This window comes from Oncorhynchus mykiss, chromosome 17, assembly GCF_013265735.2.
Source record: "Oncorhynchus mykiss isolate Arlee chromosome 17, USDA_OmykA_1.1, whole genome shotgun sequence".
NCBI classification, from domain to species: Eukaryota; Metazoa; Chordata; class Actinopteri; order Salmoniformes; family Salmonidae; genus Oncorhynchus; species Oncorhynchus mykiss.
The window spans coordinates 36,205,470-36,231,012 of NC_048581.1; the positions used below are offsets into that span (position 1 = coordinate 36,205,470).

At 49.7% G+C, this 25,543-nt stretch overlaps 8 protein-coding genes across 8 annotated transcripts; all 8 read right to left on the reverse strand.

Moving 5' to 3' along the window:
- Positions 1 to 2,810: 2,810 nt before the first annotated feature.
- Positions 2,811 to 3,440, reverse strand: LOC118940414 (histone H3-like). The gene has a single exon (XM_036949833.1). It carries the CDS (start codon positions 3,330 to 3,332, stop codon positions 2,832 to 2,834), a length of 501 nt encoding a protein of 166 aa, XP_036805728.1. The 5' UTR covers positions 3,333 to 3,440; the 3' UTR covers positions 2,811 to 2,831.
- Positions 3,441 to 3,716: 276 nt separating this feature from the next.
- LOC118940119 (histone H2A) lies at positions 3,717 to 4,103 on the reverse strand. The gene has a single exon (XM_036948376.1). It carries the CDS (start codon positions 4,101 to 4,103, stop codon positions 3,717 to 3,719), a length of 387 nt encoding a protein of 128 aa, XP_036804271.1.
- A 642-nt stretch (positions 4,104 to 4,745) lies between these two features.
- Positions 4,746 to 5,369, reverse strand: LOC118940120 (histone H1). Its single transcript, XM_036948377.1, has one exon. It carries the CDS (start codon positions 5,367 to 5,369, stop codon positions 4,746 to 4,748), a length of 624 nt encoding a protein of 207 aa, XP_036804272.1.
- Positions 5,370 to 6,732: 1,363 nt separating this feature from the next.
- Positions 6,733 to 7,107, reverse strand: LOC110513301 (histone H2B). Its single transcript, XM_021593217.2, has one exon. The coding sequence runs from the start codon at positions 7,105 to 7,107 to the stop codon at positions 6,733 to 6,735; it is 375 nt and encodes a 124-aa protein (XP_021448892.2).
- A 552-nt stretch (positions 7,108 to 7,659) lies between these two features.
- On the reverse strand, positions 7,660 to 18,380 carry LOC118940416. Its single transcript, XM_036949837.1, has 5 exons — positions 17,513 to 18,380; positions 16,747 to 16,757; positions 15,723 to 15,729; positions 12,727 to 13,076; positions 7,660 to 8,046 (listed from the first exon to the last, which is right to left on the reverse strand). The coding sequence occupies exons 1-5, from the start codon at positions 17,803 to 17,805 to the stop codon at positions 7,721 to 7,723; spliced, it is 987 nt and encodes a 328-aa protein (XP_036805732.1). The 5' UTR covers positions 17,806 to 18,380; the 3' UTR covers positions 7,660 to 7,720.
- A 4,020-nt stretch (positions 18,381 to 22,400) lies between these two features.
- Positions 22,401 to 22,944, reverse strand: LOC118940412 (histone H3-like). Its single transcript, XM_036949831.1, has one exon. The coding sequence runs from the start codon at positions 22,920 to 22,922 to the stop codon at positions 22,422 to 22,424; it is 501 nt and encodes a 166-aa protein (XP_036805726.1). The 5' UTR covers positions 22,923 to 22,944; the 3' UTR covers positions 22,401 to 22,421.
- Positions 22,945 to 23,306: 362 nt separating this feature from the next.
- LOC118940121 (histone H2A) lies at positions 23,307 to 23,693 on the reverse strand. The gene has a single exon (XM_036948378.1). It carries the CDS (start codon positions 23,691 to 23,693, stop codon positions 23,307 to 23,309), a length of 387 nt encoding a protein of 128 aa, XP_036804273.1.
- Positions 23,694 to 24,335: 642 nt separating this feature from the next.
- Positions 24,336 to 24,959, reverse strand: LOC118940122 (histone H1). Its single transcript, XM_036948379.1, has one exon. The coding sequence runs from the start codon at positions 24,957 to 24,959 to the stop codon at positions 24,336 to 24,338; it is 624 nt and encodes a 207-aa protein (XP_036804274.1).
- Between the last annotated feature and the right edge of the window lie 584 nt (positions 24,960 to 25,543).

Here is a 25,543-nt window from a genome sequence, read left to right on the forward strand (position 1 = left end):
GACACATTTTTTTAAATTTTTATTTTTATTTATTTCACCAGGTAGGCAAGTTGAGAACAAGTTCTCATTTACAATTGCGACCTGGCCAAGATTAAGCAAAGCAGTTCGACACATACAACGACACAGACTTACACATGGAGTAAAACAAACATACAGTCAATAATACAGTATAAACAAGTCTATATACGATGTGAGCAAATGAGGTGAGATAAGGGAGGTAAAGGCAAAAAAAGCCCATGGTGGCAAAGTAAATACAATATAGCAAGTAAAACACTGGAATGGTACATTTGCAATGGAAGACATGTGCAAAGTAGAAATAAAAATAATGGGGTGCAAAGGAGCAAAATAAATACATTCATTAAATACAGTAGGGAAAGAGGTAGTTGTTTGGCCTAAATTATAGGTGGGCTATGTACAGGTGCAGTAATCTGTGAGCTGCTCTGACAGTTGGTGCTTAAAGCTAGTGAGGGAGATAAGTGTTTCCAGTTTCAGAGATTTTTGTAGTTCGTTCCAGTCATTGGCAGCAGAGAACTGGAAGGAGAGGCGGCCAAAGAAAGAATTGGTTTTGGGGGTGACTAGAGAGATATACATACACCTGTTTAGCAGATGTCGGGAAATGCTTGTGTTACTAGCTCCAACAGCACAGTAAGATCTAACCATGTTCCAACATTCCACACAATACACCCAAATGCAATTGGAATACATCAATATATGGACGAGCAATGTCAGACCGTCCGTAGACTAACATACCTTACAATACAATACTTTATATATCCACATGACATGAGCTATGCAAACCACCTCCACGTTAGGAATGTGCCCAGTGATATCTAACAAAAACACACACCTCCGTGGAACCCACATGGCAAGACAGGAAGGAAGACATGCAGGAGTGCTCATGAAGAAGACCGGAATCATCTCCAATCAAGTGAACAATGTCAAAGGAATAGGGCAAGTCATATAGATAGGGAGGCATTTCACCGCCACCCGCTGGAGCACAAGTCATTTTGCCAACACTGGCTCATCATTCAAAGCCACATAGGGAGGGATCTTAACACCACCTGCTGGATCAGAAGTGCCACTCACAATGGCCACACAGACCATTTCTCCCTCAACCTGATGCAATTGTCACAACAAGTATGTGCTCAAAATCAAACATTAACTACAACAGATCATCAAATAGGCAAACACATGCTCATGTAGAGTACCTCAAATTATACAGTTACTTTGTCACCAAAGCTAATCTGTCATTCATCTACAAATACATGCTCTTCTAAAGCCACAATGCAATGTTCACATGGTACATTTCATTTCTTACAATCTATGTCACTATTACTTCATTTGACTGCTCTTAAATCATGTTCACTTAACCCTTTTCTTCACCTGCTGATTTTCTGCTGCTTTTGTCTCTTGCAGATTTGGACGTCATGTGAATCTATGTTTCTCAAGTATCAAAAGAGAGTAAGTTACATTGACCTACTTTATGAAAAACGGAATGGTACTTTTCTCTCTAGCCTAGTGCACTCTTTATCTGTAAGCTCCCCTACTGGTGTAGGTAGCTAAAAAAAAAAAAGGTACAGATGCCAGTACCCCATGTAGCCTATAGAACTTGATCTCGACGACCACATTTTACACCAATGCACCCCGACAATCGGTTGGTGGTCGGGAATCAAGTGGATGATTCTGGGACCAATTACAGGATGAGGGGTGTACTGAACTGTGCCTATAGCATGTCAAAAATCCCTCCAACGGGAAATAGGCCTTGGCAAATGGCCAGGGGCGCTGTCTTTTTCAGCACCACGGAGCTCCGCTATTACATGTCTCATGAGTGAAGATGCAACAGCAGACAATTCCTGCTCTTTTGTCCTGAGATGACACACTTTAGCCGTGTCATTGCTGCATTTAACTGGCAGCCTGTATTTAGGGCCTTTACTTTGTCGTATCATTTGGTCAAGGGGTTTCGATTCCTCAGCAAATCTTCTTGGAAAAATGAACTAAATCCCACATCAGAAGTCGACTTCAAATCACGCCAAAGACACACGACTCTACTCTACTTTTTTTCGACCACCTTTCACTTGCGCCGGACAGAGATATATCATTTTACTTTCAATAGCTTAGTCAGTCGCATGAATTATGGGGTGCACACAGCTAACGTTGTAATGATCGGATCAAAACATGGATTTTTGGGGCCATCGAGGAATGTCACATGGGCCAGAAATCATTGAATGGCCATTTTCACAAAGGAATAGACAGACTCTAGCATGTTACATTCCAAGAGCAATTGGAATCGAAAAAACACAACGTGCCCCACTTGGGGACCCGAGGACCGAGTTTGGGAAACGCTGGCCTGAAGATCAAATACCAATAGGGAGCCACTATGACGTGCTCACACGCTGACAGTACCAGCGTTTAACCACTAGATGGCCTCCGTGCTCCACGGTAAACTTTTCCCATCTCATCAGCGGCACTTTCAAAGTCAGTTGTTCTTAGCTACATAGTGACCATTTTTGACACTTTTTGCCCTATATCATTACTATCACTCATTACTGCTAGTGTATTTTTCCCCTCTTCTACTCTAGGCATACATCTAATCACATATAAGAGAGCGTTATTGAAACGACTCAAGTCAGTTAAGAACCAACTCTTATTTACAATCACGGCCGGTGGTGATACAGCCTGGAATCGAACCACGGTCTGTAGTGACTCGAGAACAGGGAACATACACGGTGGGAAAGGGGCGTGTACAAATGGAACAATTGTGCCTTTTTGACTGAAATATGGAGGTGGCTCTTAAAAGAGCCTTTGGGGGATTTTGGAGATCAGGTCATCGTTTATGCGCGCTCTCCGCGAATACGACGGGCCAGCTGGATGTCCTTGGGCATGATGGTCACCCTCTTGGCGTGGATGGCGCACAGGTTGGTGTCCTCGAACAGGCCGACCAGGTAAGCCTCGCTTGCCTCCTGCAGGGCCATCACTGCGGAACTCTGGAAGCGCAGGTCGGTCTTAAAGTCCTGGGCAATTTCTCGCACCAGGCGCTGGAAAGGCAGTTTGCGGATCAGCAGCTCAGTGGACTTCTGGTAACGACGGATCTCTCTAAGAGCCACGGTGCCGGGCCTGTAACGGTGAGGCTTCTTCACGCCGCCGGTGGCCGGGGCGCTCTTGCGCGCAGCCTTGGTGGCGAGCTGCTTCCTGGGTGCTTTGCCACCGGTGGATTTGCGAGCGGTTTGCTTGGTTCTGGCCATGGCGCTAGCTAGCTTCCTTCTTTCACAGTCGGAGTATAGCCTCAAAATGCCTATGTGAAGTTTATAAAGCCGGCAGCGGCGTCTGCTCATTGGTCACCATCTCCGCACCGCCCTGATTGGCCCGTTGCGGAGGCCTCCTCCGCCGCCCATTGGACGGGAGGCTCGGCCTCTCCGTGCCGCCCCAAAATGCAACCCCCACCCTCGCGGAGGCGCGCTTGGGTCTTTTGTTAGGGCCGCGAGCAACGTTACACTTGACGCGCAATAATGCTCTCATTCTAGCCTACTAGTTGTTATCCTTCATTTAGGCCTCATGTGGGCACTTGATACGGTGCCGTCTATATGTGTGTGTATCTAACACGCCAAATAATTGGCCAGGCATAGAAAGGACACTTTGCGCTTTTGTTGAGCTAGGTGGTTGGCTCTTAAAAGAGCCTTTGGGGGTTGAGTAGTCAAGTTGCAGCCGCACCAGCGATTTTACTTGGCTTTGACGGCCTTCTCAGTCTTCTTGGGGAGCAGCACTGCCTGGATGTTGGGCAGAACACCACCCTGCGCGATGGTCACGCCGCCAAGCAGTTTGTTCAGCTCCTCGTCGTTACGGACTGCCAGCTGCAGGTGACGGGGGATGATACGAGTCTTCTTGTTGTCACGGGCAGCGTTTCCGGCCAACTCCAGGATCTCAGCAGTCAGGTACTCGAGCACTGCGGCCAGGTACACTGGTGCGCCAGCGCCCACACGCTCGGCGTAGTTGCCTTTACGCAGCAGCCTGTGCACACGGCCCACGGGGAACTGGAGCCCGGCACGGGATGAACGTGTCTTTGCCTTCGCCCTGGCCTTGCCTCCGGTTTTGCCTCTTCCGCTCATATTGGTAGCTTCAGTATGTCACAGAAAGTCTGAATGAGCCGCTGGCCACCTCGAGAGTCTTACTTATACCTCGCCACAAAAGCCATCGATTGGCCACCGGACCGGTGTGGCCTTATCCAATTGGAGTGAGGGAGGGACAGACAGACAGGCAGTCAGCCCTAAGCCCGCCCCCACCCACCCGCCCGCAGGCAGGCAGGCAGCAGAGTGACGAGGGCTAGGCTACTCTGTTTCCCTCCGACTTTTGTTACTTTTTCACGTTGGCGGGAGCGCCAAAGTGACAACTCAAATCACTGAAACATGTATCAATCAATTCGAGAGTGGCTCATAATACAAATGGCTGCTGTCCAACCCACTATAGTATGTATGCTTATTATTATCAGGATCAATGTGACATGCCAATTCTAACACATCACAACAATGTTGACTGGTGAGGGTGCTGCACTCTTGAGTGACAAATGTAAAGCCATTTAGCCACTCCAAAATGTGGTGCGTAAAAGTCATTCATTTCATTTCTTTTGCACCACGGGTAGGTAGGTGGAATGGAATGACATGCGCTTTTATGGAAAGAGGTGGGTGGCTCTTAAAAGAGCCTTTTGTGGTAACAACATGTGTCGAGTAGAAAGAACACTGTTTGTAATAGGTTTACTTCTTCTTGGGGGCTGCCTTCTTGGCCTTGGCCGCCTTGGGCTTGGCGGCTTTGGGCTTCGCTGCCTTGGTAGCCTTCTTGGGGCTCTTGGCCGCTTTCTTGGCCGCTGCGGCGGGCTTCTTCACCTTCTTTGGGCTCTTGGCGGCCTTTTTGGGTGTAGCGGGCTTCTTGGCCTTCTTGGGGGACTTCTTTGCGGCCACGGCCTTCTTGGCTGCTACCTTCTTGGGCTTCTTGGCGGCGGCGGGCTTCTTGGCGGCCACCTTCTTAGCTTTGGGGGCTGCGGCTTTCTTGGCGGGCTTCTTTGCCTCGACGGCCTTCTTGTTGAGCTTGAAGGAGCCGGAAGCACCGGTGCCCTTAGTCTGGACCAGGGTGCCCTTGGTGACGAGGCTCTTGACGGCGATCTTGACACGGGAGTTGTTCTTCTCCACGTCGTAGCCGCCTGCCGCCAGAGACTTCTTGAGCGCGGCCAGGGACACGCCGCTCCTCTCCTTGGAGGCGGACACCGCCTTGACGATGAGCTCGCCTACGCTGGGTCCCGCTTTCTTGGGCTTGGCTGCTGCCTTCTTCTTGGGTGCCTTGGCCGGCGCGGCGGCGGCGGGTGCTGGTGCGACTTCTGCCATGTCTGTCGTTCGGTCCGGTAAACACACACACTTACAACACTACGGTAGTCTGTGAGGAGGAGTACTTTGCTGTAGACGCTGCTCTGCGCTATTGAAGCTCCACACCGTGCAGGGGGCTGGCCTTAAACGCGACATGAGAACCATGTAGACTCAAGCCACCCAGCTCGGCTTCTCCGGGCTGGCCAAATGCTCTTTCACTTGTGTTTTCTGGTCGCCAATATCGGGCCAAAAGTCACCGACGGAGCCGCGTTTTTGGCCCAAAAGCGAACGGCCCAGCGAGCAGACTTGTGTCCGTTCAGAATAAAGTCATGTGGGCTGCAGAAGCCCCGTGCATTTTGCTGCGACTCGCTCAAAACCTCACCGTTCGACTGTCGGGTGGAGCGGTGCGCACTGCTTTTCCTGTGCTATTTGTCTCCTAAATGGCCTAAAAGTGCATCCGATTGCGAGCACCATTGATTGTGGAGTGAGCCGAGATGTCTGGCAAGGGAATCAAATGGTTTGGCGTCCCCTGATGTGCTCCTTGGTGTTTTAAAGGAGAGCTCTTTTGGGGACCTTAAAACACATGCACTTGTGAGGCCTGGCTGAGACTAGTTTCACGTTGTATTCGTCATGTGTCCAGGAGGCAAACGAGAAATAATACACTGTCCAACGACATGCTTACTTGCACTTTGTGTGTGTGTGTGTGTGATGTTTTATTAGTATGAGTTTATTAGTTGGATTTGGAGCCTGTGTGTTTTCTTGTGCTAGGTAGTCTCTCTCTCTGTCTGTGTGTCTCTTTCAAAAGCGTGTCAGAGAGAGAGAGAGAGAGAGAGAGAGAGATAGGCTTGTGGCCTTCTCGCAGTCCTCCCTCGCTTGACTCCGCAGCGTGACTCACTCGTGCCGGTCTTTGTGTCTGTGGGTCTTGGTGTCTGGCTGTGCGGCCGGCGCTATGGAGGCTGGCGCCCCATGTGCTTGTCCGCCCTGATATAGGCCTAGAGAGAGAGATATTTGGAGCCTCTTCTTCTCTCTCCTCCTCCCTCTTGTACAGGTGTGTGTAAGGGATGTGAAACGGCTAGTTTCAATCGGTGACGTCACTTGCTCTGAGACTGTTGTTGATGATGTGTGCAGAGGGTCCCTGGTTCGGCCTAAAGTTATACTGTTACACAGGCTCCAGTCATCGGAGCACGAGTGGAATCCCACTCACTGTGTTATACTGCCATGCACACATTCCTACCCTGTTCATGTCAGCATCATTTATTCCCTCTCCCCCCTTTTTGACATGTCCTCCACACACACACACACATATGGATTTGCTTTTTTCACTGACAGGTTGGGTGGCTCTTAAAAGAGCCTTTGGGTTACTACAGCACTCCAAATGGGCTGTTTACTTGGAGCTGGTGTACTTGGTCACGGCCTTGGTGCCCTCGGACACTGCGTGCTTGGCCAGCTCTCCGGGGAGCAGCAGGCGCACTGCGGTCTGGATCTCCCTGGAGGTGATGGTGGAACGCTTGTTGTAGTGGGCCAGGCGAGACGACTCTCCGGCGATACGCTCGAAGATGTCGTTCACGAACGAGTTCATGATTCCCATGGCCTTGGAGGAGATGCCGGTATCGGGGTGGACCTGCTTCAGGACTTTGTACACGTAAATGGCGTAGCTCTCCTTCCTCGACTTTCGGCGTTTCTTGCCGCCTTTCCCTGCTGTCTTGGTGACGGCTTTCTTGGAGCCCTTCTTGGGCGCGGACTTTGCTGGCTCGGGCATGATGCTGATGTCTCGCTGCTTCTCACAAACGAATGAGGGGGTGGAGAGCCCTTTCCCTCTTATGAAGACGAAGCTAAGCTAATTCGCCGGCCGTGGACACACCCCTGCTTTCTCATAGGCGCCCCTGCCATTTGCCCAGTGGAGCTGAGCGCGCATAAGAGCCTTCCACTCAGAGGCTTGCTTCCCTAACAAAGACCATAGCCTATGCTCTGTCACTGGTGGGGAATGGTGTGTTTCCAAAAAAGTCCTACAATGGCCAAAAATAAGGCTCCCCTTTTTGGTACTTGGTGGGGATTTCCCAGCCGTGGTGCCTTTATTTCGGGTGTCTCGTAATACGACTGTAGGCAAAGCCTGCACTGAACATAGCCTCCCTCCTGTCATGAACACTCCCTCCCTGTCCACTCAAGAGTGGCTCATGGTTTAATACGACTGTAGGCAAAGCCTGCACTGAACATAGCCTCCCTCCTGTCACGAATACTCCCTCCCTGTCCACTCAAGAGTGGCTCATGGTTTCCTACGATAATGGATTTGACCCTTTTGAAGCGGATGTGGGTGGCTCTTAAAAGAGCCTTTGGGTTCAAGTCGGGATGTTGACGTTCCGAGAAGAGTGCGTTTAACCGCCGAAACCGTACAGGGTGCGTCCCTGGCGTTTCAGAGCGTAGACCACGTCCATGGCCGTAACGGTCTTCCTCTTGGCGTGCTCGGTGTAGGTGACGGCGTCACGGATCACGTTCTCAAGGAACACCTTCAGGACACCGCGGGTCTCCTCGTAGATCAGCCCGGAGATACGCTTCACGCCGCCACGGCGAGCCAGACGGCGAATGGCGGGCTTGGTGATTCCCTGGATGTTATCGCGGAGAACCTTACGGTGACGCTTAGCGCCTCCTTTTCCGAGTCCCTTGCCGCCTTTACCTCTTCCAGACATCGTGTGTTCGCTAGCTGAGTTCAAGTGAATTAATGACGTAATTTTCGGTGCTCGGGTGCTCTTATTATCTGCGTTTGGTGGACCTGATTGAAGCCAGTGGCACAGAAAGCGCGCGCTTTTGCCTGGCCTCTGCTGCAAAGGGGAGGGCAGGGCGTTCGTTCTAGGGAACAATGGAGGAAGAAGAAATCAAAGCTACTTACTTACATGCGCGGGAAACACACTCAAATACTGAGCTATGTTGAACACAAGGCCCAACTGTGATGTCCCACTCTTCACATTGATTGGTGTTGTTCTACTTGTTGTTGTTGTTGCACCTGATTCAACTCTTTCAATCAGCTGTGCCTCTCCAGGGCTACCACAAAAAATGGCTACTCTACCCCTGCCTGGAGTTGGGAAACACTGAACTAGTAGGATTCAACCCACTGCAGTTGCCAGTCACACCTAATAGAGATAGGCGTTAAAACCTCAAATAGTGTCACAAGTACAAAGGAGAAACAAAGTGCAACATACGGGAAACAAATACACAAGGAATGCCACAAACCCTATAAGGGGTCCGTAATGTCACCTCAGCAGTCATGTAGCTCTTGAAGGCCATGTAATAACGTCATTCTTCTTTTTCTTCCCTAGACAGGATCCAGGTGGCCATGGGAAGGGTGGTGATACCTCTGCAAGCTGAAACGCAGTAAAACATTCCTCAGACACCCACCCAACACACACACAATAAAGGGATCATTTTCCTATGCGTACAGAGGTGATAGGGATGTGCAAATATTGTATGGTACTTTTTTCAAAAAACAATAACATAGCCTTATATTACGGAAATAGTGGTATGAGGTGGATCCTTTATAGGCCAGAGAGCCTCAGCTGTTGCATTGAATGATCTCAACAGGTCATTTCAAAGGGGACAAATGAGGCCCAAGGGCACATACTGGCGATTGACCAATCGGTGCAGTTGATTCACATCTCAGATGTGACTAGGTATCATCTTACAACTTATTGTTGCCATAATTGTCTCTTACGTGCACTTAGTGGCTGCCGGCCCTCGGTTTAGTACATCGAGCAACAGAGGTTGCCTTTTAGGAGAATGACTGACAAGCGTTCAACTAGCTGGGATGCAGCTAGTGTCATCAAAGCACTTTGTCATAGCAAGTTAGAAGAAATAGGTTAAGGTTACGAAAAGGCTTAGGCTTACCCCAAATGTCACGTCCGTTCGTAGCTGTACTCCGTGTAGGCACAACAAGTCATCACACAGAGAGCACACTTGAAGCACAACTGCACTGCCTGGAAGGCCGCAACGGACTGAATTGGAATCCCTCAAACAGCACGCTAACTACATTCCGCTTTATGATGTCACAGTCAGCCCCTCGGAACACTGGTCCTCAACAATCTCAAACACCTTGGATACCCAAGCCAAACATTCTCGAATCACTCACATTCACAAATCAACCAGGGCGAAGAAGGCTGCCAGGAATTGAATGCTGAAAAGCTAACCTCCTTCACAGAGCAACATCATAGGACTGGGAGTTTGTGTTCAACAGCTTGCGTTCCCCTATTATCAAGGGCTTAGTTCCTCTATAGGCTACAGTGCAGATACTTCACATGCAGAGTACAACAACAAATAACAGAGGGCCTGTTACCACACCCTATAGGCTAGGAGTTGAACTTGGACCACAATGACATTGGTAGTAATTAGCCTGCAGCATAAATGACAGCTCCCTAACGGGGACATAAAGTGGAAATGGAAGTGCGACACATAGAGGAAAAGTCCTAATCCTAATCAAATAGACACATTTTTTTAAATTTTTATTTTTATTTATTTCACCAGGTAGGCAAGTTGAGAACAAGTTCTCATTTACAATTGCGACCTGGCCAAGATTAAGCAAAGCAGTTCGACACATACAACGACACAGACTTACACATGGAGTAAAACAAACATACAGTCAATAATACAGTATAAACAAGTCTATATACGATGTGAGCAAATGAGGTGAGATAAGGGAGGTAAAGGCAAAAAAAGCCCATGGTGGCAAAGTAAATACAATATAGCAAGTAAAACACTGGAATGGTACATTTGCAATGGAAGACATGTGCAAAGTAGAAATAAAAATAATGGGGTGCAAAGGAGCAAAATAAATAAATTCATTAAATACAGTAGGGAAAGAGGTAGTTGTTTGGCCTAAATTATAGGTGGGCTATGTACAGGTGCAGTAATCTGTGAGCTGCTCTGACAGTTGGTGCTTAAAGCTAGTGAGGGAGATAAGTGTTTCCAGTTTCAGAGATTTTTGTAGTTCGTTCCAGTCATTGGCAGCAGAGAACTGGAAGGAGAGGCGGCCAAAGAAAGAATTGGTTTTGGGGGTGACTAGAGAGATATACATACACCTGTTTAGCAGATGTCGGGAAATGCTTGTGTTACTAGCTCCAACAGCACAGTAAGATCTAACCATGTTCCAACATTCCACACAATACACCCAAATGCAATTGGAATACATCAATATATGGACGAGCAATGTCAGACCGTCCGTAGACTAACATACCTTACAATACAATACTTTATATATCCACATGACATGAGCTATGCAAACCACCTCCACGTTAGGAATGTGCCCAGTGATATCTAACAAAAACACACACCTCCGTGGAACCCACATGGCAAGACAGGAAGGAAGACATGCAGGAGTGCTCATGAAGAAGACCGGAATCATCTCCAATCAAGTGAACAATGTCAAAGGAATAGGGCAAGTCATATAGATAGGGAGGCATTTCACCGCCACCCGCTGGACCACAAGTCATTTTGCCAACACTGGCTCATCATTCAAAGCCACATAGGGAGGGATCTTAACACCACCTGCTGGATCAGAAGTGCCACTCACAATGGCCACACAGACCATTTCTCCCTCAACCTGATGCAATTGTCACAACAAGTATGTGCTCAAAATCAAACATTAACTACAACAGATCATCAAATAGGCAAACACATGCTCATGTAGAGTACCTCAAATTATACAGTTACTTTGTCACCAAAGCTAATCTGTCATTCATCTACAAATACATGCTCTTCTAAAGCCACAATGCAATGTTCACATGGTACATTTCATTTCTTACAATCTATGTCACTATTACTTCATTTGACTGCTCTTAAATCATATTCACTTAACCCTTTTCTTCACCTGCTGATTTTCTGCTGCTTTTGTCTCTTGCAGATTTGGACGTCATGTGAATCTATGTTTCTCAAGTATCAAAAGAGAGTAAGTTACATTGACCTACTTTATGAAAAACGGAATGGTACTTTTCTCTCTAGCCTAGTGCACTCTTTATCTGTAAGCTCCCCTACTGGTGTAGGTAGCTAAAAAAAAAAAAGGTACAGATGCCAGTACCCCATGTAGCCTATAGAACTTGATCTCGACGACCACATTTTACACCAATGCACCCCGACAATCGGTTGGTGGTCGGGAATCAAGTGGATGATTCTGGGACCAATTACAGGATGAGGGGTGTACTGAACTGTGCCTATAGCATGTCAAAAATCCCTCCAACGGGAAATAGGCCTTGGCAAATGGCCAGGGGCGCTGTCTTTTTCAGCACCACGGAGCTCCGCTATTACCTGTCTCATGAGTGAAGATGCAACAGCAGACAATTCCTGCTCTTTTGTCCTGAGATGACACACTTTAGCCGTGTCATTGCTGCATTTAACTGGCAGCCTGTATTTAGGGCCTTTACTTTGTCGTATCATTTGGTCAAGGGGTTTCGATTCCTCAGCAAATCTTCTTGGAAAAATGAACTAAATCCCACATCAGAAGTCGACTTCAAATCACGCCAAAGACACACGACTCTACTCTACTTTTTTTCGACCACCTTTCACTTGCGCCGGACAGAGATATATCATTTTACTTTCAATAGCTTAGTCAGTCGCATGAATTATGGGGTGCACACAGCTAACGTTGTAATGATCGGATCAAAACATGGATTTTTGGGGCCATCGAGGAATGTCACATGGGCCAGAAATCATTGAATGGCCATTTTCACAAAGGAATAGACAGACTCTAGCATGTTACATTCCAAGAGCAATTGGAATCGAAAAAACACAACGTGCCCCACTTGGGGACCCGAGGACCGAGTTTGGGAAACGCTGGCCTGAAGATCAAATACCAATAGGGAGCCACTATGACGTGCTCACACGCTGACAGTACCAGCGTTTAACCACTAGATGGCCTCCGTGCTCCACGGTAAACTTTTCCCATCTCATCAGCGGCACTTTCAAAGTCAGTTGTTCTTAGCTACATAGTGACCATTTTTGACACTTTTTGCCCTATATCATTACTATCACTCATTACTGCTAGTGTATTTTTCCCCTCTTCTACTCTAGGCATACATCTAATCACATATAGAGAGCGTTATTGAAACGACTCAAGTCAGTTAAGAACCAACTCTTATTTACAATCACGGCCGGTGGTGATACAGCCTGGAATCGAACCACGGTCTGTAGTGACTCGAGAACAGGGAACATACACGGTGGGAAAGGGGCGTGTACAAATGGAACAATTGTGCCTTTTTGACTGAAATATGGAGGTGGCTCTTAAAAGAGCCTTTGGGGGATTTTGGAGATCAGGTCATCGTTTATGCGCGCTCTCCGCGAATACGACGGGCCAGCTGGATGTCCTTGGGCATGATGGTCACCCTCTTGGCGTGGATGGCGCACAGGTTGGTGTCCTCGAACAGGCCGACCAGGTAAGCCTCGCTTGCCTCCTGCAGGGCCATCACTGCGGAACTCTGGAAGCGCAGGTCGGTCTTAAAGTCCTGGGCAATTTCTCGCACCAGGCGCTGGAAAGGCAGTTTGCGGATCAGCAGCTCAGTGGACTTCTGGTAACGACGGATCTCTCTAAGAGCCACGGTGCCGGGCCTGTAACGGTGAGGCTTCTTCACGCCGCCGGTGGCCGGGGCGCTCTTGCGCGCAGCCTTGGTGGCGAGCTGCTTCCTGGGTGCTTTGCCACCGGTGGATTTGCGAGCGGTTTGCTTGGTTCTGGCCATGGCGCTAGCTAGCTTCCTTCTTTCACAGTCGGAGTATAGCCTCAAAATGCCTATGTGAAGTTTATAAAGCCGGCAGCGGCGTCTGCTCATTGGTCACCATCTCCGCACCGCCCTGATTGGCCCGTTGCGGAGGCCTCCTCCGCCGCCCATTGGACGGGAGGCTCGGCCTCTCCGTGCCGCCCCAAAATGCAACCCCCACCCTCGCCGAGGCGCGCTTGGGTCTTTTGTTAGGGCCGCGAGCAACGTTACACTTGACGCGCAATAATGCTCTCATTCTAGCCTACTAGTTGTTATCCTTCATTTAGGCCTCATGTGGGCACTTGATACGGTGCCGTCTATAAATAATTGGCCAGGCATAGAAAGGACACTTTGCGCTTTTGTTGAGCTAGGTGGTTGGCTCTTAAAAGAGCCTTTGGGGGTTGAGTAGTCAAGTTGCAGCCGCACCAGCGATTTTACTTGGCTTTGACGGCCTTCTCAGTCTTCTTGGGGAGCAGCACTGCCTGGATGTTGGGCAGAACACCACCCTGCGCGATGGTCACGCCGCCAAGCAGTTTGTTCAGCTCCTCGTCGTTACGGACTGCCAGCTGCAGGTGACGGGGGATGATACGAGTCTTCTTGTTGTCACGGGCAGCGTTTCCGGCCAACTCCAGGATCTCAGCAGTCAGGTACTCGAGCACTGCGGCCAGGTACACTGGTGCGCCAGCGCCCACACGCTCGGCGTAGTTGCCTTTACGCAGCAGCCTGTGCACACGGCCCACGGGGAACTGGAGCCCGGCACGGGATGAACGTGTCTTTGCCTTCGCCCTGGCCTTGCCTCCGGTTTTGCCTCTTCCGCTCATATTGGTAGCTTCAGTATGTCACAGAAAGTCTGAATGAGCCGCTGGCCACCTCGAGAGTCTTACTTATACCTCGCCACAAAAGCCATCGATTGGCCACCGGACCGGTGTGGCCTTATCCAATTGGAGTGAGGGAGGGACAGACAGACAGGCAGTCAGCCCTAAGCCCGCCCCCACCCACCCGCCCGCAGGCAGGCAGGCAGCAGAGTGACGAGGGCTAGGCTACTCTGTTTCCCTCCGACTTTTGTTACTTTTTCACGTTGGCGGGAGCGCCAAAGTGACAACTCAAATCACTGAAACATGTATCAATCAATTCGAGAGTGGCTCATAATACAAATGGCTGCTGTCCAACCCACTATAGTATGTATGCTTATTATTATCAGGATCAATGTGACATGCCAATTCTAACACATCACAACAATGTTGACTGGTGAGGGTGCTGCACTCTTGAGTGACAAATGTAAAGCCATTTAGCCACTCCAAAATGTGGTGCGTAAAAGTCATTCATTTCATTTCTTTTGCACCACGGGTAGGTAGGTGGAATGGAATGACATGCGCTTTTATGGAAAGAGGTGGGTGGCTCTTAAAAGAGCCTTTTGTGGTAACAACATGTGTCGAGTAGAAAGAACACTGTTTGTAATAGGTTTACTTCTTCTTGGGGGCTGCCTTCTTGGCCTTGGCCGCCTTGGGCTTGGCGGCTTTGGGCTTCGCTGCCTTGGTAGCCTTCTTGGGGCTCTTGGCCGCTTTCTTGGCCGCTGCGGCGGGCTTCTTCACCTTCTTTGGGCTCTTGGCGGCCTTTTTGGGTGTAGCGGGCTTCTTGGCCTTCTTGGGGGACTTCTTTGCGGCCACGGCCTTCTTGGCTGCTACCTTCTTGGGCTTCTTGGCGGCGGCGGGCTTCTTGGCGGCCACCTTCTTAGCTTTGGGGGCTGCGGCTTTCTTGGCGGGCTTCTTTGCCTCGACGGTCTTCTTGTTGAGCTTGAAGGAGCCGGAAGCACCGGTGCCCTTAGTCTGGACCAGGGTGCCCTTGGTGACGAGGCTCTTGACGGCGATCTTGACACGGGAGTTGTTCTTCTCCACGTCGTAGCCGCCTGCCGCCAGAGACTTCTTGAGCGCGGCCAGGGACACGCCGCTCCTCTCCTTGGAGGCGGACACCGCCTTGACGATGAGCTCGCCTACGCTGGGTCCCGCTTTCTTGGGCTTGGCTGCTGCCTTCTTCTTGGGTGCCTTGGCCGGCGCGGCGGCGGCGGGTGCTGGTGCGACTTCTGCCATGTCTGTCGTTCGGTCCGGTAAACACACACACTTACAACACTACGGTAGTCTGTGAGGAGGAGTACTTTGCTGTAGACGCTGCTCTGCGCTATTGAAGCTCCACACCGTGCAGGGGGCTGGCCTTAAACGCGACATGAGAACCATGTAGACTCAAGCCACCCAGCTCGGCTTCTCCGGGCTGGCCAAATGCTCTTTCACTTGTGTTTTCTGGTCGCCAATATCGGGCCAAAAGTCACCGACGGAGCCGCGTTTTTGGCCCAAAAGCGAACGGCCCAGCGAGCAGACTTGTGTCGGTTCAGAATAAAGTCATGTGGGCTGCAGAAGCCCCGTGCATTTTGCTGCGACTCGCTCAAAACCTCACCGTTCGACTGTCGGGTGGAGCGGTGCGCACTGCTTTTCCTGTGCTATTTGTCTCCTAAATGGCCTAAAAGTGCATCCGATTGCGAGCACCATTGATTGTGGAGTGAGCCGAGATGTCTGGCAAGGGAATCAAATGGTTTGGCGTCCCCTGATGTGCTCCTTGGTGTTTTAAAGGAGAGCTCTTTTGGGGACCTTAAAACACATGCACTTGTGAGGCCTGGCTGAGACTAGTTTCACGTTGTATTCGTCATGTGTCCAGGAGGCAAACGAGAAATAATACACTGTCCAACGACATGCTTACTTGCACTTTGTGTGTGTGTGTGTGATGTTTTATTAGTATGAGTTTATTAGTTGGATTTGGAGCCTGTGTGTTTTCTTGTGCTAGGTAGTCTCTCTCTCTGTCTGTGTGTCTCTTTCAAAGGCGTGTCAGAGAGAGAGAGAGAGAGATAGGCTTGTGGCCTTCTCGCAGTCCTTCCTCGCTTGACTCCGCAGCGTGACTCACTCGTGCCGGTCTTTGTGTCTGTGGGTCTTGGTGTCTGGCTGTGCGGCCGGCGCTATGGAGGCTGGCGCCCCATGTGCTTGTCCGCCCTGATATAGGCCTAGAGAGAGAGATTTGGAGCCTCTTCTTCTCTCTCCTCCTCCCTCTTGTACAGGTGTGTGTAAGGGATGTGAAACGGCTAGTTTCAATCGGTGACGTCACTTGCTCTGAGACTGTTGTTGATGATGTGTGCAGAGGGTCCCTGGTTCGGCCTAAAGTTATACTGTTACACAGGCTCCAGTCATCGGAGCACGAGTGGAATCCCACTCACTGTGTTATACTGCCATGCACACATTCCTACCCTGTTCATGTCAGCATCATTTATTCCCTCTCCCCCCTTTTTGACATGTCCTCCACACACACACATATATGGATTTGCTTTTTTCACTGACAGGTTGGGTGGCTCTTAAAAGAGCCTTTGGGTTACTACAGCACTCCAAATGGGCTGTTTACTTGGAGCTGGTGTACTTGGTCACGGCCTTGGTGCCCTCGGACACTGCGTGCTTGGCCAGCTCTCCGGGGAGCAGCAGGCGCACTGCGGTCTGGATCTCCCTGGAGGTGATGGTGGAACGCTTGTTGTAGTGGGCCAGGCGAGACGACTCTCCGGCGATACGCTCGAAGATATCGTTCACGAACGAGTTCATGATTCCCATGGCCTTGGAGGAGATGCCGGTATCGGGGTGGACCTGCTTCAGGACTTTGTACACGTAAATGGCGTAGCTCTCCTTCCTCGACTTTCGGCGTTTCTTGCCGCCTTTCCCTGCGGTCTTGGTGACGGCTTTCTTGGAGCCCTTCTTGGGCGCGGACTTTGCTGGCTCGGGCATGATGCTGATGTCTCGCTGCTTCTCACAAACGAATGAGGGGGTGGAGAGCCCTTTCCCTCTTATGAAGACGAAGCTAAGCTAATTCGCCGGCCGTGGACACACCCCTGCTTTCTCATAGGCGCCCCTGCCATTTGCCCAGTGGAGCTGAGCGCGCATAAGAGCCTTCCACTCAGAGGCTTGCTTCCCTAACAAAGACCATAGCCTATGCTCTGTCACTGGTGGGGAATGGTGTGTTTCCAAAAAAGTCCTACAATGGCCAAAAATAAGGCTCCCCTTTTTGGTACTTGGTGGGGATTTCCCAGCCGTGGTGCCTTTATTTCGGGTGTCTCGTAATACGACTGTACGCAAAGCCTGCACTGAACATAGCCTCCCTCCTGTCATGAACACTCCCTCCCTGTCCACTCAAGAGTGGCTCATGGTTTAATACGACTGTAGGCAAAGCCTGCACTGAACATAGCCTCCTGTCACGAATACTCCCTCCCTGTCCACTCAAGAGTGGCTCATGGTTTCCTACGATAATGGATTTGACCCTTTTGAAGCGGATGTGGGTGGCTCTTAAAAGAGCCTTTGGGTTCAAGTCGGGATGTTGACGTTCCGAGAAGAGTGCGTTTAACCGCCGAAACCGTACAGGGTGCGTCCCTGGCGTTTCAGAGCGTAGACCACGTCCATGGCCGTAACGGTCTTCCTCTTGGCGTGCTCGGTGTAGGTGACGGCGTCACGGATCACGTTCTCAAGGAACACCTTCAGGACACCGCGGGTCTCCTCGTAGATCAGCCCGGAGATACGCTTCACGCCGCCACGGCGAGCCAGACGGCGAATGGCGGGCTTGGTGATTCCCTGGATGTTATCGCGGAGAACCTTACGGTGACGCTTAGCGCCTCCTTTTCCGAGTCCCTTGCCGCCTTTACCTCTTCCAGACATCGTGTGTTCGCTAGCTGAGTTCAAGTGAATTAATGACGTAATTTTCGGTGCTCGGGTGCTCTTATTATCTGCGTTTGGTGGACCTGATTGAAGCCAGTGGCACAGAAAGCGCGCGCTTTTGCCTGGCCTCTGCTGCAAAGGGGAGGGCAGGGCGTTCGTTCTAGGGAACAATGGAGGAAGAAGAAATCAAAGCTACTTACTTACATGCGCGGGAAACACACTCAAATACTGAGCTATGTTGAACACAAGGCCCAACTGTGATGTCCCACTCTTCACATTGATTGGTGTTGTTCTACTTGTTGTTGTTGTTGCACCTGATTCAACTCTTTCAATCAGCTGTGCCTCTCCAGGGCTACCACAAAAAATGGCTACTCTACCCCTGCCTGGAGTTGGGAAACACTGAACTAGTAGGATTCAACCCACTGCAGTTGCCAGTCACACCTAATAGAGATAGGCGTTAAAACCTCAAATAGTGTCACAAGTACAAAGGAGAAACAAAGTGCAACATACGGGAAACAAATACACAAGGAATGCCACAAACCCTATAAGGGGTCCGTAATGTCACCTCAGCAGTCATGTAGCTCTTGAAGGCCATGTAATAACGTCATTCTTCTTTTTCTTCCCTAGACAGGATCCAGGTGGCCATGGGAAGGGTGGTGATACCTCTGCAAGCTGAAACGCAGTAAAACATTCCTCAGACACCCACCCAACACACACACAATAAAGGGATCATTTTCCTATGCGTACAGAGGTGATAGGGATGTGCAAATATTGTATGGTACTTTTTTCAAAAAACAATAACATAGCCTTATATTACGGAAATAGTGGTATGAGGTGGATCCTTTATAGGCCAGAGAGCCTCAGCTGTTGCATTGAATGATCTCAACAGGTCATTTCAAAGGGGACAAATGAGGCCCAAGGGCACATACTGGCGATTGACCAATCGGTGCAGTTGATTCACATCTCAGATGTGACTAGGTATCATCTTACAACTTATTGTTGCCATAATTGTCTCTTACGTGCACTTAGTGGCTGCCGGCCCTCGGTTTAGTACATCGAGCAACAGAGGTTGCCTTTTAGGAGAATGACTGACAAGCGTTCAACTAGCTGGGATGCAGCTAGTGTCATCAAAGCACTTTGTCATAGCAAGTTAGAAGAAATAGGTTAAGGTTACGAAAAGGCTTAGGCTTACCCCAAATGTCACGTCCGTTCGTAGCTGTACTCCGTGTAGGCACAACAAGTCATCACACAGAGAGCACACTTGAAGCACAACTGCACTGCCTGGAAGGCCGCAACGGACTGAATTGGAATCCCTCAAACAGCACGCTAACTACATTCCGCTTTATGATGTCACAGTCAGCCCCTCGGAACACTGGTCCTCAACAATCTCAAACACCTTGGATACCCAAGCCAAACATTCTCGAATCACTCACATTCACAAATCAACCAGGGCGAAGAAGGCTGCCAGGAATTGAATGCTGAAAAGCTAACCTCCTTCACAGAGCAACATCATAGGACTGGGAGTTTGTGTTCAACAGCTTGCGTTCCCCTATTATCAAGGGCTTAGTTCCTCTATAGGCTACAGTGCAGATACTTCACATGCAGAGTACAACAACAAATAACAGAGGGCCTGTTACCACACCCTATAGGCTAGGAGTTGAACTTGGACCACAATGACATTGGTAGTAATTAGCCTGCAGCATAAATGACAGCTCCCTAACGGGGACATAAAGTGGAAATGGAAGTGCGACACATAGAGGAAAAGTCCTAATCCTAATCAAATAGACACATTTTTTTAAATTTGTATTTTTATTTATTTCACCAGGTAGGCAAGTTGAGAACAAGTTCTCATTTACAATTGCGACCTGGCCAAGATTAAGCAAAGCAGTTCGACACATACAACGACACAGACTTACACATGGAGTAAAACAAACATACAGTCAATAATACAGTATAAACAAGTCTATATACGATGTGAGCAAATGAGGTGAGATAAGGGAGGTAAAGGCAAAAAAAGCCCATGGTGGCAAAGTAAATACAATATAGCAAGTAAAACACTGGAATGGTACATTTGCAATGGAAGACATGTGCAAAGTAGAAATAAAAATAATGGGGTGCAAAGGAGCAAAATAAATAAATTCATTAAATACAGTAGGGAAAGAGGTAGTTGTTTGGCCTAAATTATAGGTGGGCTATGTACAGGTGCAGTAATCTGTGAGCTGCTCTGACAGTTGGTGCTTAAAGCTAGTGAGGGAGATAAGTGTTTCCAGTTTCAGAGATTTTTGTAGTTCGTTCCAGTCATTGGCAGCAGAGAACTGGAAGGAGAGGCGGCCAAAGAAAGAATTGGTTTTGGGGGTGACTAGAGAGATATACATACACCTGTTTAGCAGATGTCGGGAAATGCTTGTGTTACTAGCTCCAACAGCACAGTAAGATCTAACCATGTTCCAACATTCCACACAATACACCCAAATGCAATTGGAATACATCAATATATGGACGAGCAATGTCAGACCGTCCGTAGACTAACATACCTTACAATACAATACTTTATATATCCACATGACATGAGCTATGCAAACCACCTCCACGTTAGGAATGTGCCCAGTGATATCTAACAAAAACACACACCTCCGTGGAACCCACATGGCAAGACAGGAAGGAAGACATGCAGGAGTGCTCATGAAGAAGACCGGAATCATCTCCAATCAAGTGAACAATGTCAAAGGAATAGGGCAAGTCATATAGATAGGGAGGCATTTCACCGCCACCCGCTGGACCACAAGTCATTTTGCCAACACTGGCTCATCATTCAAAGCCACATAGGGAGGGATCTTAACACCACCTGCTGGATCAGAAGTGCCACTCACAATGGCCACACAGACCATTTCTCCCTCAACCTGATGCAATTGTCACAACAAGTATGTGCTCAAAATCAAACATTAACTACAACAGATCATCAAATAGGCAAACACATGCTCATGTAGAGTACCTCAAATTATACAGTTACTTTGTCACCAAAGCTAATCTGTCATTCATCTACAAATACATGCTCTTCTAAAGCCACAATGCAATGTTCACATGGTACATTTCATTTCTTACAATCTATGTCACTATTACTTCATTTGACTGCTCTTAAATCATATTCACTTAACCCTTTTCTTCACCTGCTGATTTTCTGCTGCTTTTGTCTCTTGCAGATTTGGACGTCATGTGAATCTATGTTTCTCAAGTATCAAAAGAGAGTAAGTTACATTGACCTACTTTATGAAAAACGGAATGGTACTTTTCTCTCTAGCCTAGTGCACTCTTTATCTGTAAGCTCCCCTACTGGTGTAGGTAGCTAAAAAAAAAAAAAAGGTACAGATGCCAGTACCCCATGTAGCCTATAGAACTTGATCTCGACGACCACATTTTACACCAATGCACCCCGACAATCGGTTGGTGGTCGGGAATCAAGTGGATGATTCTGGGACCAATTACAGGATGAGGGGTGTACTGAACTGTGCCTATAGCATGTCAAAAATCCCTCCAACGGGAAATAGGCCTTGGCAAATGGCCAGGGGCGCTGTCTTTTTCAGCACCACGGAGCTCCGCTATTACCTGTCTCATGAGTGAAGATGCAACAGCAGACAATTCCTGCTCTTTTGTCCTGAGATGACACACTTTAGCCGTGTCATTGCTGCATTTAACTGGCAGCCTGTATTTAGGGCCTTTACTTTGTCGTATCATTTGGTCAAGGGGTTTCGATTCCTCAGCAAATCTTCTTGGAAAAATGAACTAAATCCCACATCAGAAGTCGACTTCAAATCACGCCAAAGACACACGACTCTACTCTACTTTTTTTCGACCACCTTTCACTTGCGCCGGACAGAGATATATCATTTTACTTTCAATAGCTTAGTCAGTCGCATGAATTATGGGGTGCACACAGCTAACGTTGTAATGATCGGATCAAAACATGGATTTTTGGGGCCATCGAGGAATGTCACATGGGCCAGAAATCATTGAATGGCCATTTTCACAAAGGAATAGACAGACTCTAGCATGTTACATTCCAAGAGCAATTGGAATCGAAAAAACACAACGTGCCCCACTTGGGGACCCGAGGACCGAGTTTGGGAAACGCTGGCCTGAAGATCAAATACCAATAGGGAGCCACTATGACGTGCTCACACGCTGACAGTACCAGCGTTTAACCACTAGATGGCCTCCGTGCTCCACGGTAAACTTTTCCCATCTCATCAGCGGCACTTTCAAAGTCAGTTGTTCTTAGCTACATAGTGACCATTTTTGACACTTTTTGCCCTATATCATTACTATCACTCATTACTGCTAGTGTATTTTTCCCCTCTTCTACTCTAGGCATACATCTAATCACATATAGAGAGCGTTATTGAAACGACTCAAGTCAGTTAAGAACCAACTCTTATTTACAATCACGGCCGGTGGTGATACAGCCTGGAATCGAACCACGGTCTGTAGTGACTCGAGAACAGGGAACATACACGGTGGGAAAGGGGCGTGTACAAATGGAACAATTGTGCCTTTTTGACTGAAATATGGAGGTGGCTCTTAAAAGAGCCTTTGGGGGATTTTGGAGATCAGGTCATCGTTTATGCGCGCTCTCCGCGAATACGACGGGCCAGCTGGATGTCCTTGGGCATGATGGTCACCCTCTTGGCGTGGATGGCGCACAGGTTGGTGTCCTCGAACAGGCCGACCAGGTAAGCCTCGCTTGCCTCCTGCAGGGCCATCACTGCGGAACTCTGGAAGCGCAGGTCGGTCTTAAAGTCCTGGGCAATTTCTCGCACCAGGCGCTGGAAAGGCAGTTTGCGGATCAGCAGCTCAGTGGACTTCTGGTAACGACGGATCTCTCTAAGAGCCACGGTGCCGGGCCTGTAACGGTGAGGCTTCTTCACGCCGCCGGTGGCCGGGGCGCTCTTGCGCGCAGCCTTGGTGGCGAGCTGCTTCCTGGGTGCTTTGCCACCGGTGGATTTGCGAGCGGTTTGCTTGGTTCTGGCCATGGCGCTAGCTAGCTTCCTTCTTTCACAGTCGGAGTATAGCCTCAAAATGCCTATGTGAAGTTTATAAAGCCGGCAGCGGCGTCTGCTCATTGGTCACCATCTCCGCACCGCCCTGATTGGCCCGTTGCGGAGGCCTCCTCCGCCGCCCATTGGACGGGAGGCTCGGCCTCTCCGTGCCGCCCCAAAATGCAACCCCCACCCTCGCCGAGGCGCGCTTGGGTCTTTTGTTAGGGCCGCGAGCAACGTTACACTTGACGCGCAATAATGCTCTCATTCTAGCCTACTAGTTGTTATCCTTCATTTAGGCCTCATGTGGGCACTTGATACGGTGCCGTCTATATGTGTGTGTATCTAACACGCCAAATAATTGGCCAGGCATAGAAAGGAAACTTTGCGCTTTTGTTGAGCTAGGTGGTTGGCTCTTAAAAGAGCCTTTGGGGGTTGAGTAGTCAAGTTGCAGCCGCACCAGCGATTTTACTTGGCTTTGACGGCCTTCTCAGTCTTCTTGGGGAGCAGCACTGCCTGGATGTTGGGCAGAACACCACCCTGCGCGATGGTCACGCCGCCAAGCAGTTTGTTCAGCTCCTCGTCGTTACGGACTGCCAGCTGCAGGTGACGGGGGATGATACGAGTCTTCTTGTTGTCACGGGCAGCGTTTCCGGCCAACTCCAGGATCTCAGCAGTCAGGTACTCGAGCACTGCGGCCAGGTACACTGGTGCGCCAGCGCCCACACGCTCGGCGTAGTTGCCTTTACGCAGCAGCCTGTGCACACGGCCCACGGGGAACTGGAGCCCGGCACGGGATGAACGTGTCTTTGCCTTCGCCCTGGCCTTGCCTCCGGTTTTGCCTCTTCCGCTCATATTGGTAGCTTCAGTATGTCACAGAAAGTCTGAATGAGCCGCTGGCCACCTCGAGAGTCTTACTTATACCTCGCCACAAAAGCCATCGATTGGCCACCGGACCGGTGTGGCCTTATCCAATTGGAGTGAGGGAGGGACAGACAGACAGGCAGTCAGCCCTAAGCCCGCCCCCACCCACCCGCCCGCAGGCAGGCAGGCAGCAGAGTGACGAGGGCTAGGCTACTCTGTTTCCCTCCGACTTTTGTTACTTTTTCACGTTGGCGGGAGCGCCAAAGTGACAACTCAAATCACTGAAACATGTATCAATCAATTCGAGAGTGGCTCATAATACAAATGGCTGCTGTCCAACCCACTATAGTATGTATGCTTATTATTATCAGGATCAATGTGACATGCCAATTCTAACACATCACAACAATGTTGACTGGTGAGGGTGCTGCACTCTTGAGTGACAAATGTAAAGCCATTTAGCCACTCCAAAATGTGGTGCGTAAAAGTCATTCATTTCATTTCTTTTGCACCACGGGTAGGTAGGTGGAATGGAATGACATGCGCTTTTATGGAAAGAGGTGGGTGGCTCTTAAAAGAGCCTTTTGTGGTAACAACATGTGTCGAGTAGAAAGAACACTGTTTGTAATAGGTTTACTTCTTCTTGGGGGCTGCCTTCTTGGCCTTGGCCGCCTTGGGCTTGGCGGCTTTGGGCTTCGCTGCCTTGGTAGCCTTCTTGGGGCTCTTGGCCGCTTTCTTGGCCGCTGCGGCGGGCTTCTTCACCTTCTTTGGGCTCTTGGCGGCCTTTTTGGGTGTAGCGGGCTTCTTGGCCTTCTTGGGGGACTTCTTTGCGGCCACGGCCTTCTTGGCTGCTACCTTCTTGGGCTTCTTGGCGGCGGCGGGCTTCTTGGCGGCCACCTTCTTAGCTTTGGGGGCTGCGGCTTTCTTGGCGGGCTTCTTTGCCTCGACGGCCTTCTTGTTGAGCTTGAAGGAGCCGGAAGCACCGGTGCCCTTAGTCTGGACCAGGGTGCCCTTGGTGACGAGGCTCTTGACGGCGATCTTGACACGGGAGTTGTTCTTCTCCACGTCGTAGCCGCCTGCCGCCAGAGACTTCTTGAGCGCGGCCAGGGACACGCCGCTCCTCTCCTTGGAGGCGGACACCGCCTTGACGATGAGCTCGCCTACGCTGGGTCCCGCTTTCTTGGGCTTGGCTGCTGCCTTCTTCTTGGGTGCCTTGGCCGGCGCGGCGGCGGCGGGTGCTGGTGCGACTTCTGCCATGTCTGTCGTTCGGTCCGGTAAACACACACACTTACAACACTACGGTAGTCTGTGAGGAGGAGTACTTTGCTGTAGACGCTGCTCTGCGCTATTGAAGCTCCACACGGTGCAGGGGGCTGGCCTTAAACGCGACATGAGAACCATGTAGACTCAAGCCACCCAGCTCGGCTTCTCCGGGCTGGCCAAATGCTCTTTCACTTGTGTTTTCTGGTCGCCAATATCGGGCCAAAAGTCACCGACGGAGCCGCGTTTTTGGCCCAAAAGCGAACGGCCCAGCGAGCAGACTTGTGTCCGTTCAGAATAAAGTCATGTGGGCTGCAGAAGCCCCGTGCATTTTGCTGCGACTCGCTCAAAACCTCACCGTTCGACTGTCGGGTGGAGCGGTGCGCACTGCTTTTCCTGTGCTATTTGTCTCCTAAATGGCCTAAAAGTGCATCCGATTGCGAGCACCATTGATTGTGGAGTGAGCCGAGATGTCTGGCAAGGGAATCAAATGGTTTGGCGTCCCCTGATGTGCTCCTTGGTGTTTTAAAGGAGAGCTCTTTTGGGGACCTTAAAACACATGCACTTGTGAGGCCTGGCTG

Coding starts and splice junctions, on each gene's coding strand:
- LOC118940120 (XM_036948377.1), bottom strand. CDS start 5,369: ATGGCAGAAGTCGCACCAGCACCCGCCGCCGCCGCGCCGGCCAAGGCA.
- LOC118940119 (XM_036948376.1), bottom strand. CDS start 4,103: ATGAGCGGAAGAGGCAAAACCGGAGGCAAGGCCAGGGCGAAGGCAAAG.
- LOC110513301 (XM_021593217.2), bottom strand. CDS start 7,107: ATGCCCGAGCCAGCAAAGTCCGCGCCCAAGAAGGGCTCCAAGAAAGCC.
- LOC118940416 (XM_036949837.1), bottom strand. CDS start 17,805: ATGTCTGGAAGAGGTAAAGGCGGCAAGGGACTCGGAAAAGGAGGCGCT. Junction 8,047..12,726: donor GTTCGAGGACACCAACCTGT/GCGCCATCCACG, acceptor ACTTGAACTCAG/CTAGCGAACACACGATGTCT.
- LOC118940122 (XM_036948379.1), bottom strand. CDS start 24,959: ATGGCAGAAGTCGCACCAGCACCCGCCGCCGCCGCGCCGGCCAAGGCA.
- LOC118940414 (XM_036949833.1), bottom strand. CDS start 3,332: ATGAGCAGACGCCGCTGCCGGCTTTATAAACTTCACATAGGCATTTTG.
- LOC118940121 (XM_036948378.1), bottom strand. CDS start 23,693: ATGAGCGGAAGAGGCAAAACCGGAGGCAAGGCCAGGGCGAAGGCAAAG.
- LOC118940412 (XM_036949831.1), bottom strand. CDS start 22,922: ATGAGCAGACGCCGCTGCCGGCTTTATAAACTTCACATAGGCATTTTG.